Source organism: Anticarsia gemmatalis, chromosome 2 (genome assembly GCF_050436995.1).
Source record: "Anticarsia gemmatalis isolate Benzon Research Colony breed Stoneville strain chromosome 2, ilAntGemm2 primary, whole genome shotgun sequence".
Classification (NCBI taxonomy): domain Eukaryota; kingdom Metazoa; phylum Arthropoda; class Insecta; order Lepidoptera; family Erebidae; genus Anticarsia; species Anticarsia gemmatalis.
In genome coordinates this window covers 11,112,827-11,126,636 of record NC_134746.1, presented here as the reverse complement: position 1 = coordinate 11,126,636, position 13,810 = coordinate 11,112,827, and the positions used below count along the sequence as shown (strand labels likewise).

Genomic DNA, 13,810 nt, shown 5'->3' with positions numbered 1-13,810 from the left:
ACAATTTTTTTTGCACTGTCACCTCTTTATAATATCTACAATGACAGAGATACACGGCTATACGTAAGTGAATATACGAATTTTCTGCAAATTATAACTTAATACTATTCAAAGAGCACTTACCTAGCACGGGCGAGTCGTACAGCAGCCATATGACACTCAACGTGCACTATGTTGTAGTGTGACACAGTCGTGTAGCCTAAAGTCTTGCGCGCGCGCACCTCGTACTCTTCTACCGGACAGCGCTTCGTGAACGTGTAGATACCGAGCACCTACACAATACACATACAAAATTAAAAATAATAAGTATATAACAAATATACTGCACCACTTTACAAAGTTTATAAATAATATATTGAAGCTTGGGTTGGAAACTGTGCCATTGGATTAAGTCAAAATTTTCCGTGATCTCACGTGTCAATACATTAAAAGCAACCGAATTCAAAACATTATAATAATACAAGTTCTACTGTTTACCTCTTTTACAGTTATTTAGCACTTAAGCTTCCTTGATATGCGCTACAATGACTTTTAATTTTCAATAGAACAATAACTATCTATTAATTTCCCACCTTGGTAGGCTGGTACTTGTATCCCTCGCGACAGATGCAGCACACGGCACCGTTCTCCTCGGCGAGGTCGGCCACCTGCTGCGTGAGCGAGCACTGCGCCGTCACCTGGCCGCGCTCGTTGCTCCTCATGCCCAGTGCGCCGAGTTGACGCTCACGGACTGCCATCGCCAAGCGTTTCTTTTCCTGTATCATAGTGAAACGTTCATTAATCTATTCATTTCTTTAAGATTAAAAGGAAGGTACGGGGGCATAATCAACCATAAGCTTTCATACGTATTGGACGTCTGACTTCTTAATTAGTGAGTAATGTTTTTAAAATGTAAATTTTTCACTTGCCTGCCTAGTGAAGTCCCTGACTTGCTGTACTTTAGCAGCACACTGCGGTTGAGAGCGCAGTGCTTCTAGCAGGTTTTCGGCAAGAGAGCCCACGTGCTCGCCAGACGATACTTGCTCCAAACGATGCACGATCGGAATCACTTTCTCACACACCAACATCTAAAACAAAAGAATATTTTAGTATTTAAATCAATATAACGTAGCTGTATAGACTGTAATCGCATAAGATGGACTTTGTAATTAATCTGAAATTCTATTACAGAAGACTAGTACGAGCACTAATAATGTAAAATGTCTTTTGAGCGTGTTTTATAATAAAATGATGTCACGTCTTTTGTCTTTGTCTTAATAATAAAGCGGTAGCGGTCGTCAGATGTGAAGTGTTCTGTAGCTATTAACTTAAAAAAACTATATAGAACTGGTACAAACCTGTGTCGGTTCATGATCAGCGGCGAGACCGGTAAGGAAGCGCAGGATGTACTTGAGTGCCGGGCGGCTGATGAACTCCTTCAGTTCGTCCGAATCCGTGCACACCAGCGTTGGCTTCACGCATGGAGCGTGTTCCTAAACAACGAGACATTTTGATAATTAGATAATTAGACAAGATTGACGTTAGTCTCAAATTATAGATAGTTTGTCAGCTCACATTCACTAAATTACATAGCATTATGCTTGAATCAGTTACTTTATGCTAGGTCAAACCGATATTGACAAATAGGCAGGCGTCAAAAGAAAAATCCGTGTGAACTATTGGATACAGCTTACGGTCCATATATTGAAATATGGGGTTTGAAAAAGACTAAAAGGAAGTAAGCTGCAAGTTATACATCTACGCTTACCACTATATAATCCAGCGCATCTCGCACGATACCGAGCGATATGAGATAATCTTTAAGCGTTCCTCCAATAGAGTTCCTTTCAATATTAGCGCAGAACACACAGAACAGTTCCATACGGAACTCTTCCTCGGTCCATTGTTCAGAGTCCAGTCGGTCGAAGTCCAGTACTGGCTTGAAGTGATCCACCAACATGGCCATCTTGAGATCGTTGCCGTAGACTAGAGCCGCTAGCACGCGGGTTAAGTGGCCTAGAGCCACAGAGTTGTTGCGAATACCTGTAGATATCAAAATAAATGTATAAAAGTGGCTGTAAATGGCACAAAACGCATATAGAATAAGAAAAATAGTGATAATTTTTACCTGGACATTCCGTGCAGTTGAGTAAAGCTTGTACATATTCCGGTCCACCGAATGTGAGAGAGAACTGTAGGAAGGATTCGAGGCTCTCACTAGCTGCTACGGAAAGAATGCGTTCCATAATCTGTAACAAATTGGACTCTAAGTTCTCTGGCGTATACTGTCTGTACATTCTGAGTCATTTTATATATATTATGTTTGAGTACTTCAGTGAGGTGGGATAATCTATACTAATATTATAAAGCTGAAGAGTTTGTTTGTTTGAACGCGCTAATCCCAGAAACTACTGGTCCGATTTGAAAAATTCTTTCAGTGTTAGATAGCCTATTAATCGAGGAAGGTTATAGGTTATATATCATCACGCTACGACCAGTAGGAGCAGAGTACCAGAAAAAATGTTACAAGAACGGGGAAAAATTTGACCCATTCTCTCTTATGTGACGCAAGCGAAGTTGCGCGGGTCAGCTAGTTCTGTATAAAATATGATGCTCACACATATACGTGTGTGTGTGAGTACATGCACACGAGAAAATACGTGCTTTCATTTGTGTATTTGTGTGTATAAGCATGAGTACCTCAAGCAGCTGGTAGACTAGTTGCGCGCGCGGCATATCCTTCTCATCAAGCGCGGCGAGGTGGAGCGCGTGCAGCAACACGGGCAGGGCGCGAGTGTTAGCACGCGTCAGTACTCGGACACAGCGCCGCACCCTCGTGCACAGAGACACTAGCCGCAGTAACGTGCCGCATAATGCACGTGCACATCCCACGCGTTGTATAGCTGCTAGTCGCTGCAGCATCACCTCGATACCACCTGAACGATACGAAAAATTCATTATACTATTATGTAACAACAACAATATCCTCAGTCCAAATTCTCACGTACGTACGTATAGTACGTGTCAGTTAACATTTGTATCTCAACATAGTAACAACGCGTAAAAATTACAATAAGAGACGTAGTCAATGAATCGTAATAGACTGAATGAAAGCTCACCGTCTTCTTTAGGACTGCGTCGCTTGTGCTCTTATGTATTTAATATACGTTCGAAAACAAATATTGCTGTAAAAGATAATATAGGCATTGTAAACTTACCACAGTCAGCGAGCACGTTAGCCATACGATACGTCTGTTCGTCGTCGACAGCTTCAGCGTTGGCTTGTGTGAGTCGTTCAACGAACTCCTCCGTCGCGTCGCCGAGTAGACCACGCATACGGTACACTACGCGCATTGCGTCTACACCTTCGCCGGAAGTGCACCAGACCTTTACAAAATACAAACTTATTACATACTTCGTTTATTCTATTTATAATTTTTAGTATTACACATTCTTTGACGTTATTTAAAATTGCTATGGTCTGTCTTAATCGCCAGATGTTTTTAATAAATTCTGTTTTCAAGCGTGCAAGTTCATACTTCCGCAAGCGTACACTTGCACGCTCTTACGCTAGCAAATAGAAGAAGATGATAATCACCAAATCACAAGGAATGTTTTTATTACATATTGGAGGGACACAGCTCTATTTCATCATAATAATACTCAAATATATGAATCTATTGGAAAGTAATCCATATAATACGAACCTTCTTATAAACTTCTTTAACAGGCAGGTCGAGCGACATGATCTTGTTGCACACGAGCAGCTCCATGCCGTTGTCGTCTTCCAGCAGCGCTACGAGCTCGCAGTCCGTACAGATCTTGTTCTTTACGTCACGCATTAGTGGACCCATACCCGGCTCTAAAGATGAGTATGGGTTACCTAACATTCGACCCTGTGGAAAAGATTTTTGATTTAAATAATCATTATTGTACTGAAACGTTATTTTTTGAGGATACGTATAAATCAACTGTGTTTTTCCTGTCATAGTAACTTTACAAAGATATCGTTGTAAACATGATTCATTTTATAATTATTCCGCTACTTCATCTTAATTTTGATGAACACAGATGCCTTATGAATACATCTACTAAATATTAAGTCAGAAAGAATTTTCTACATTTTAAGAAGAAGAAACTTAAGAAACATTAAGAAGAATTTTAAGAAACATTTTAAGTTTGAGTAGCCGCAGCCAACGGATTTGGAAATGGTGTAGGAATTTTATTATAGTACTGTTTACGGAAAAGATTGTATTGGAAATTTGACTTACTTGTAAAAAGTCCTCCTGTTGCGGATCTTTTTCCAGCGTGAGGAAGAACTCGCCAACGTCGTTCTCTTCAGGGTATATGATGGAGCAGAGTCGTTCGAAGATGAACACGGGTGTGCGGTAGTCGTGTAACGGGTACTTTTGCACCGTTTCAATGCAAACCGCCATGAACTCTGCCGTTTCTGCTTCCGTACCTATAATAAGATGAAAGAGATGTTGATATTTTTGTATGAACTTTTTGTGATCGTTACTTGGGAAATCCTTGGATAATATCCATCTTTTTTTTTTCTAGGATATCTGGTCATACTTCGCCACAATTAAGTAGCCTTTATATAAAAATTCGAGTTACTTTATAAGCCAAAATTTTGACTTATATTTATTTTTTACACGGCTGTTATGTTAATCGAACACCACACTAGAACCATATTCTAACGTGGCAAGGAAAGGCTCACCTCGAAAGTTATGTAGTAACAAAGACAGGTAAGATTTTCCGCACCATACGTAGCATATCAAACAGATTCTAACAGATATACCAAACGGTGTGCGGAACTGATAATAGACACCTGCATCAAATAGTTAACTAATGTATGTCCTTACCGGTGGTCATCTCCTCGAGCAGCTCCAGCAGTTTCTCCTGCGTGTCATCGGTGAGGCGCGTGCGCTGCACCACGAGGCGGCGCAGCGACAGGTAGCCGCCCAGCACGGCGCCCACCAGCCGCCCCTTGTACGTGCGCCGCGCGCCGCTCTCCTCCAGGAACATGGCCAGCAGCTCCGTCAGACGCTTCAGGGCGTAGCCTGGACATTCAAATTACAACTATAGCAACCGACATGTGATATATACGCCATATTACGTTTTACATCTTTACTAGATATCAAATTCTAGATCCTAGTTCACACTAAAACGTCACTTTAATTTATGTTCCTCAAAAATCTACTAATTTAGTTATCTAAGTTTTGGTACCTTAGATTACTATAATGATAATGTTACATACCTTGCGCAAGATCTGACGTTAATGTTGTTTCTTCCAGACGATGCAGTTGTTCGATCTCCTTGGTCATCAGGTCAGCTATCTGTTGTAAGACCCCGCGTAAAGCAAGGAATTGTTTCCATGGTGCTTCAGAAGCCAGAGCTATAAGTAAAAAATGGTTATAAGTTGTGGAATAACTAGCCTTGTCGTAATCACAGAGAAGATCAGCATAGATAACTTACTTTGATAAAGTTGTAGGAATTGCTCACTAGCCTCTCCGGCAGTACCGACTTCAGGCAAGAAGCTGGTCAGAAGAATCAGTACCTAATAAACAAACAAATATCCACGATAAAATAACACCATTACCATTTAAAATTCAATTTAAAGCTCATTTTCAAGGGCTACTTACAGCTTTAGTTCTTTCGTAGGAATCACAGAGAGACTTGACCATCTGGCAGGCAGTGTCGCGAGCGATGCGTGAACTAGGGTCGAACATTACTGGTCGTAGCCATCCGCCGTCTTCTAACGCTAATGGTCTCATACCGTGAGACAAGAGAGTCTGTGGACAAAAGTAATATGTCTAGGGAATAATATAAAATATAATACAATAGTTAACGGCTGCAATATTGAGTCCATCTAGCTTTGTATTTAAAAATTAGTGCTAGACGCGTAAATGTTGATGTGTACGTGCTCGCACAGCGTGCACGCATTTAACAAAGTATTATCTATACTAATATTATAAAGCTGAAGAGTTTGTTTGTTTGAACGCGCTAATCTCAGGAACTACTGGTCCGATTTGAAAAATTCTTTCAATGTTAGATAGCGCATTTGTCGAGGAAGGCTATATATTATCACGCTACGACTAATAGGAGCAGAGTACCAGTAAAAAATGCTACAAAAACGGGGAAAATTTTGACACATTCTCTCTTAACTGACGCAAGCGAAGTTGCGCGGGTCAGTTAGTTATTAATAAATATTGTTTGTTTATAGCAATATTTAAAGGGAAATCCTAAATATGTTATGGTAATTATAAAATTGTCAGGAAACATACCCTCTCCCTCCACTTGGCGAGGTACTTATGCGCGAGATGCGCATCCCTGTGCGAGGGCGGTGCGGCGGGAGCCTCACGCGGTGCCGCCAGTCGTCGCCACTTCTCATGCGGCACGCCACCTGACAGCCACGCCGCTAGGTCCACTACTACGTTACCAGCGGACGATACTGCTGCGGTGCTGACTATCACTGTTCCACTGCCACCACCCTCCTAAACGTAGAAAAATATAATATTATTTATTGTGTGGTATTAAATATCTATTTCTCATAGAAAGTCTTGGTTTTTGATAATAGTTTTGTAAATATGAATTTACAAAATTGTAACTGTAAAACCGATACAACCGATTTATTCTAAATGGGTATGGGTATTAGCCGAAACCACAATCAGAAATACAAGTTGAAGAGTGGTGGTTATCAGAAGGCTTCAATATCGCAGCTTTATTCTATGAAGCTGAAAAAAAATTACACATACTTTATGGAGTCGTTATTGGTTTCAAAGTTCACTAACCTTGGTATTATCTTTAGGTGGTTCAGTTTCGGCGGGCGGCGCGGTCGCTGCAGGCGTGGCGGGCGCCATGAGCTGCTGCATGTAGCGCAGGCACGGCAGCGCCACCTGCTGCAGCGCGAACTGATGCGCTGTGTGACACGACAGGACTGCGACTCGTGTTAGTATTCTAACTAATGCACGTTACAGTGCAATGCCAACATCACATTTGTATATTTAAGCCAATGGATTTTAAAGTTTAAAATCTATTGACACGCAGAATACAAAGCAAAAACAAACAATTTGTTACATCCTCTTTTCCTCTAAAAGAAAGAAGTTAGAGGTGTATCCACAAACAATGTGACTGACATTTTACATCCTCTTTTCCTCTAAGAAAGAAGTTAGAGGTGTATTCTCTTTACTTTTTAGTCAAGAGATAATCAATATAAGAATACGTATACGTATGTATACGCTAATGCGGAAAATTGCTGATAAACCTGAGTAGTTAAATATTGTGATGATAATCTGTCAAGATACTTACAATTCGGGGACGATGAGTTGATACCCGGAATACCAGCTAAAGCTTCTTCTTTGAGTATGGTATTAGCAGCGGGCGCGATGCCTGCTACTTCCGTCAGTTGAGGGCAACACCTAATAACATTACAATCAATGAGAATAACATTCCTTTGGGCAAGATTATTCTCGATCAATCGAGTAGTTGACTAGGTAAACGAAAAAATATTTAACTTACGAATTCGTAAAAGGTTCATATAAAATGCCCAGGCTATGTAATTTTGCTAGTAAATAATATTGAAATTGTTATTACTACAGACTGAAACATTTTATTAAGCACTCATTTGATACCAACAAAAATACGAAACTGTGACGTCACTATTTCGTATTCCTTTACTAAAATGTATTTTTGGCATTTCATAAAGAGACGTTGATTTGACTGATAGTCATCTACCCCATAACGTTGAGCTTAGAACTACAACACTACTTAAAACTGATAGTTCATGAATTGATACATGCTACTTACCAAACCCATAACTTCACAATACACCGGAGTCTTGCCTCCCAACATTCTACAGAATCTTGAACTTTCACTAATGAGCCGAGAAGCAACACCAGTGGCCGTACCTGTGACAAAGTAAAACGTTATATAAACACTCAAACCATTTTGAATATGAACCGTATGTCAATATAGACTAGACTTATTTTTCCTAGTAAATACTTACAGAGTTGTTATGATCCTGTGATGCGGCGTGTCCCATGAGCGAGAGGGTGATTCGTTGGGATAGCAGATTGCACAGTTGTTCAGTTGCTGGCAAGTTGTCGCGAGTAACCAAGCAGATGAGAGCGCGAACTTCCTCTTGACACTACAAACATTATTGTATTAAAAATCCACTCTGAAAATCTAAGGTAGTATCGAATTTAAGAGCAAATTTACTAATCTTTTAGTAGGTAAACTAACGCGGCTTGTATCATACTAAAATGCTATACGGGTCTTAAATGCGATGAGAATTTTAAAGGTTACGATACCTTATTTGTTACCCGACGTTTTGACCGACTTACATCGGCCTTGGTCGCGGGCGGACAATAAAAAAATTATCTTTATCGTTGATTTGCAAGTAATAATTTGTTTGAGAGTAGAATTATAAAAATTGCCATGTTAAGTAAACTATAAAATGCGGTGTATACAAAACGAATTAACAAAGTAGAAGGCGTGATAAACAATAATGATGCAAAAATTGGTTCAATCTACGCAAAACATAAATAACAAGATTTTAGTCAACACATTACTACACAAATAACATGTTTTTAGTATTAACATTAGTATTGAAACTACAAAGCAAAATACATAATATAAAATGTTATACACAAATTGTTTTGTTAGTCCACACAGGTTCCACTCAAAGATAATAAAGTATTGTTTCTTACAGTTACCTGTGGCGTACCACGGTGAAGGTTGTGCTGCACTAGCTCCTGGACGAGGCCGAAGCGGCACAGGCGCGTGCGATGTTCCGCTTGAGACGCTAGAGCTCGGAGCAGTGTTAGACAATGCTCGGCACACGCCAGCGCGCAGCCGTAACAACCACCGCCTGAATCTGTGCTCACTGTTCAAGGAAAATGAGAATTTAGATGCAAAAATGTCAACATCAGAAGACTTCACTTGAAAGTAGACGTATGATGAAATGAATATACGACAACTTATCGTAGTGTTTTGACCAGGCACATTAACTTTAAGAGACATATCTTTAATACGTAGTTAAATATTAATGAAATAGTCGTTATTACCTTTAGTAACTTCCCCATCGTAGTTCTGCAGCAGGCCAGCGTACACAGGCAAAGTGTCGCCCTTTGTTTGCTCGCTCTGTGATCGATCGAATGACACCAACTCTTTCCTGAATACAACATAAATGAACAAGTAGGTTATTAGGCTTAGGTTACAAACATGCTTTTTAAAATAATCTTGCTTGTGTATCTAAGGGCCCTCAATCTCTTATTCTTAACTATTCAAAAATAAATGCTGGCACTTTCTAGACTACGTACACGGACGCGCCCGTATACGTATCATAAAGTAAACATAAAAAAAAAAACATTTATGTGAAAAAAATTACAATTACCTGCAAGCGAGCACCTTCTGTATGATCTTGGAGAGGTCCTCGAAGTGTCCCTTGCTATCGACGCAGTACTTGTGAGCTAGCGTCTGAATGACGCGGTTGATCTGCGCGCCGCTGAATGACGTGTTGCTCGCGTTGCTGTTCTCGTCACCCGCGCGACCTTCTAGACGGTGTTCGCTTATCTTGTGAAGCAGAGACTGTTGAAACAAACTAAAGGTTAGTATGATGTAATATGCATTGAAACCGATTAAAGAATGAAGGTTTACATTTCTCGTTATTACAGAATCCACAGGTTTCAAGTATATGTATTAAGTACTTGAATAAAAGTGGAAACTTCCAATTAACCATAGTGTACTTTGCTTCTGGTGATGCATTGGTCGAGCTATAGTAAGTAGCGCTGTTGGAGTTAATCGCCAGGCTGTTACAGTGCTGCCAACTTCAAGGATATTACCTTAATTTACTGTTACATTAACAGTTATCATAGGTTACTCAATTATGTTTAACTTACCTCTAGCACAGGTTTGTTAGCAACAAGTTGGCGGTACACTCGGTCAGCCTTGTCCAACAACGCACCGATAGTCTGCACCATCTTCTTGCGTTCCTCATCGTTCTCAATAGTATCGACGGCGCAACACGGCCGCGCTGTCAACGTGTAGTCAAACTTCGCGTACTTGCAGAAACCGCAAGCGTGACACAGGAACGGATCTTTCTCGTCGTAGTTTATAGCACTGAAAAGCGAATTAATAATGATATAACAAGATACATAAATAGCGGCAAAACATTTTAGATCTTAAACTTAGATAATTATGTATAGTTAACTTAACGGTATGAATTTGAAAACGGTAGGTCAATTTATTATGAAAGAAATTTCCTAGACAAATAAGAGTTATATATTCTGAAGTTACACTTACCGACACTTGTGACATTGGAAGACGTTTTCGCCGCAGTTGGCGCAGACGCCAGGGTTTGCGGGCACAGACTGCGAGCAACGAGGACATTGCAAGGATTCACCTGCAATTTGGTATATGGATTAGTTACTGGGCCTTTTATATAACAGCTAGGTCGTTTGCATGACGATGAAATGAAATAATACCTGTGGCTTGTTGGTTCTCATAGAAGTCAGCGTACTCCATCATAAGGTTGCAAGCAACGATTGGCAGGGGGAAGTCTACGCGCACTTCAGATTGTCCTGACTGTAGCTGCACGCGTTTAGCTTTGTGCCACATTCCTATACAAACACACAAGAAAGAAATATGTCATGAATAATTATGTATTTACAGTATCGCTATAGTGCACATAAAATGTTAAAGTATTATGTAAAACCATAATGACATGAATATTGCTTATTAAAAATAATAACACCCTTGAGCGTACAGTATGTGAATTCCGGAAATTTCGAAAGGCCGATATTTTAAAGACCACAATGACATAAATTCAATACCTGCATTGTATTAAATCACAATGAGAAAATTAACATTAGCTTACCTGGTCTATTCTTAAGCTCCTGCACAGCCTGCACAGTTCTATTGTTATAATAGAAGTTGATAGTCCGCACCATCTTGCTTCGTTTGATGTCACTGATGCGCAGGTTGATACGACTGATCATGTGACTGTTGACCAGCTTCACGATCTGCGTGGTCGTCGTGAACTTCGAGTCGATCTGCGTGCGGGTAGTGTGTTTAGCTCTCATTTAGTAAGGTTAGAATGTATAAAGTGTTCACATAATAAAGATTTAAGGTAAAATGTCGCTAACTAATTCCTATTCTCGTTTTCAGTCAGTGCTAACTTTGCACTTGACAGTCTTTTAAGTTAAGGTGTGTGACGAAAAGACAAATCTTGTCATTGATAGTCATTATAGACGATAAATAAATAAATAAGACAATCATGAACTCTGGTAACTACTGAGTTTACGAGTACTACGAATGGATTCTAGTTTTCTCTTGACTAAAAATGTTTCTAGCCTAGATTAAAGATGTTGATGAAAATCACAGGCAAAAGACAGATAATTATTTTATAAATAGCTACAATACAGCTTTAAATGAACATCCTGGGGACAAAAGTATGCTTTTTCAACAAATTATTAATGTAGCCTACAAGTTAATACGTGATTAGTACAAACCAACCTTGATAGTGGGTAGTTTGATGGTCGCCATCGGCACTTCGGGGTTGTTGCACACGAGACAGGGCTCCGACTCGAGGTAGTACCCGTCTAGCTCCACGAAGGAACCAAGCGCCGCGTACAGCGCCGCGTTACCGTGCGATGAGAGTAACTGGTTCTGGTTGCGCAGGAGTTCCACTGCGCTGCCTACGTACTTCTGTATGGAGGAAAACTTTGTGTGTAATGTTGTTTTTGTTATTGTATTTTAAAGTATATGAGTCAACTAGGTGTTTTTCTCTCGGTTTTTTTTTTTCTATAAAACGCTGCATTCTCTTGAACTCTTCTTAAATATAATTTCGACTGGATCAACGTCAGTATAATCAGCGTTATTTTAACTACAAGGGTACGGAGTAACGTTGATTTGTCTGGATCACGTTATCGTGGCGTCTGCATTGCACATAGAACGCAGTCGAAACTCTAGTCTATAGCGAAGCTCAAGAAAAGTACATAAGACATAAAATATATTACCTCAGTATCGATGTTGGGTGTCTTAAGTGTGAAGTAACCGAGTAGATCAACGAACTGAGCCGCCTTGCGTCCGTACTGCGGCAACGTCGGCCAGATGGCCCACAACAAAGATACTAACGACGCTTGGTCAGGCTGGGCAGAGTTGCTAAAATTGAAAAAACAAACGCAATGTATCTAACAGAATAAGAAAATACTTGGTAACAAATAAGATATTGACTAATTTTGAGGACAGAATACGTACTTGTAAATAGCAAGTAGCAGGGCATGTGCTTGCCAGCGAACAGCCGTAGAGTTGGTCTCCAACAAGAACGCCTTCACGAACATTCTCAACTCGTCTTGTGACACCTGAAATTAAACCAAGTATTATAGCACTATCTATAACATCGTAAAATATTTTTTTCATAATTGGATTCGTATGTATGTATACCTGTTTCAAAATCTGTTGCACAAGCGGTCCCACTCTTTGTTCTTGGAACTTAGATCCATCAGACGCGAAGGCGTCATTTTCAGCGCTGCGTTCGCGTTCGGGCCAGTCAGCAGAATTCTAATAAAAAAGACAGCATAAGATTAACTTTAGTTCTACTCCTTTTAATCTCAGTATATACAAAAAAAAGCTATACGGTGATCACGCACTTATTTCAACTAACGTGCATGATCGTATTTTGCGGACGTGCAATGTATCTATTGGAATTATTATTTTTTGTTTTGTATGTATAGCGACTATAACGTGTACCTTGTTCTCAGCGCGCTGGTGGTTGGTGGGCGCGCAGAGCGCGGCCTGCAGCAGCTGCAGCACGGTGGGCGCCACGTGCGGGTGCACGCGGCGCGCCACGGTCACGAGCCACGCCAGCGCCTCGCGCCGCTCCGTGCTGCACGTGTGCTGCCAGTTGTATGTATAGCGACTATAACGTGTACCTTGTTCTCAGCGCGCTGGTGGTTGGTGGGCGCGCAGAGCGCGGCCTGCAGCAGCTGCAGCACGGTGGGCGCCACGTGCGGGTGCACGCGGCGCGCCACGGTCACGAGCCACGCCAGCGCCTCGCGCCGCTCCGTGCTGCACGTGTGCTGCCAGTTGTATGTATAGCGACTATAACGTGTACCTTGTTCTCAGCGCGCTGGTGGTTGGTGGGCGCGCAGAGCGCGGCCTGCAGCAGCTGCAGCACGGTGGGCGCCACGTGCGGGTGCACGCGGCGCGCCACGGTCACGAGCCACGCCAGCGCCTCGCGCCGCTCCGTGCTGCACGTGTGCTGCCAGTTGTATGTATAGCGACTATAACGTGTACCTTGTTCTCAGCGCGCTGGTGGTTGGTGGGCGCGCAGAGCGCGGCCTGCAGCAGCTGCAGCACGGTGGGCGCCACGTGCGGGTGCACGCGGCGCGCCACGGTCACGAGCCACGCCAGCGCCTCGCGCCGCTCCGTGCTGCACGTGTGCTGCCAGTTGTATGTATAGCGACTATAACGTGTACCTTGTTCTCAGCGCGCTGGTGGTTGGTGGGCGCGCAGAGCGCGGCCTGCAGCAGCTGCAGCACGGTGGGCGCCACGTGCGGGTGCACGCGGCGCGCCACGGTCACGAGCCACGCCAGCGCCTCGCGCCGCTCCGTGCTGCACGTGTGCTGCCAGTTGTATGTATAGCGACTATAACGTGTACCTTGTTCTCAGCGCGCTGGTGGTTGGTGGGCGCGCAGAGCGCGGCCTGCAGCAGCTGCAGCACGGTGGGCGCCACGTGCGGGTGCACGCGGCGCGCCACGGTCACGAGCCACGCCAGCGCCTCGCGCCGCTCCGTGCTGCACGTGTGCTGCCAGTTGTATGTATAGCG

General features: G+C 42.3%; 1 protein-coding gene across 1 annotated transcript in view; it reads right to left on the bottom strand.

Moving 5' to 3' along the window:
• Positions 1–13,810, bottom strand: part of poe (E3 ubiquitin-protein ligase-like protein poe) — a 45,328-nt gene that overhangs the window by 2,590 nt on the left and 28,928 nt on the right. Inside the window, exons 63-92 of the mRNA XM_076132338.1 lie at positions 12,427–12,543; positions 12,241–12,344; positions 12,000–12,144; positions 11,497–11,688; positions 10,859–11,033; positions 10,467–10,601; positions 10,285–10,384; positions 9,882–10,101; positions 9,377–9,570; positions 9,048–9,154; positions 8,697–8,866; positions 7,988–8,128; positions 7,789–7,889; positions 7,291–7,400; positions 6,774–6,901; positions 6,267–6,476; positions 5,625–5,774; positions 5,458–5,539; positions 5,240–5,377; positions 4,845–5,042; positions 4,251–4,441; positions 3,687–3,875; positions 3,198–3,366; positions 2,680–2,915; positions 2,108–2,228; positions 1,748–2,022; positions 1,338–1,472; positions 909–1,067; positions 573–755; positions 124–272 (exon numbers count right to left, since the gene is read on the bottom strand). Coding sequence (XP_075988453.1) covers positions 124–272; positions 573–755; positions 909–1,067; positions 1,338–1,472; positions 1,748–2,022; positions 2,108–2,228; positions 2,680–2,915; positions 3,198–3,366; positions 3,687–3,875; positions 4,251–4,441; positions 4,845–5,042; positions 5,240–5,377; positions 5,458–5,539; positions 5,625–5,774; positions 6,267–6,476; positions 6,774–6,901; positions 7,291–7,400; positions 7,789–7,889; positions 7,988–8,128; positions 8,697–8,866; positions 9,048–9,154; positions 9,377–9,570; positions 9,882–10,101; positions 10,285–10,384; positions 10,467–10,601; positions 10,859–11,033; positions 11,497–11,688; positions 12,000–12,144; positions 12,241–12,344; positions 12,427–12,543 — 4,724 coding nt within the window. The remainder of the gene's footprint in view (positions 1–123; positions 273–572; positions 756–908; positions 1,068–1,337; positions 1,473–1,747; positions 2,023–2,107; positions 2,229–2,679; positions 2,916–3,197; positions 3,367–3,686; positions 3,876–4,250; positions 4,442–4,844; positions 5,043–5,239; positions 5,378–5,457; positions 5,540–5,624; positions 5,775–6,266; positions 6,477–6,773; positions 6,902–7,290; positions 7,401–7,788; positions 7,890–7,987; positions 8,129–8,696; positions 8,867–9,047; positions 9,155–9,376; positions 9,571–9,881; positions 10,102–10,284; positions 10,385–10,466; positions 10,602–10,858; positions 11,034–11,496; positions 11,689–11,999; positions 12,145–12,240; positions 12,345–12,426; positions 12,544–13,810) is intronic.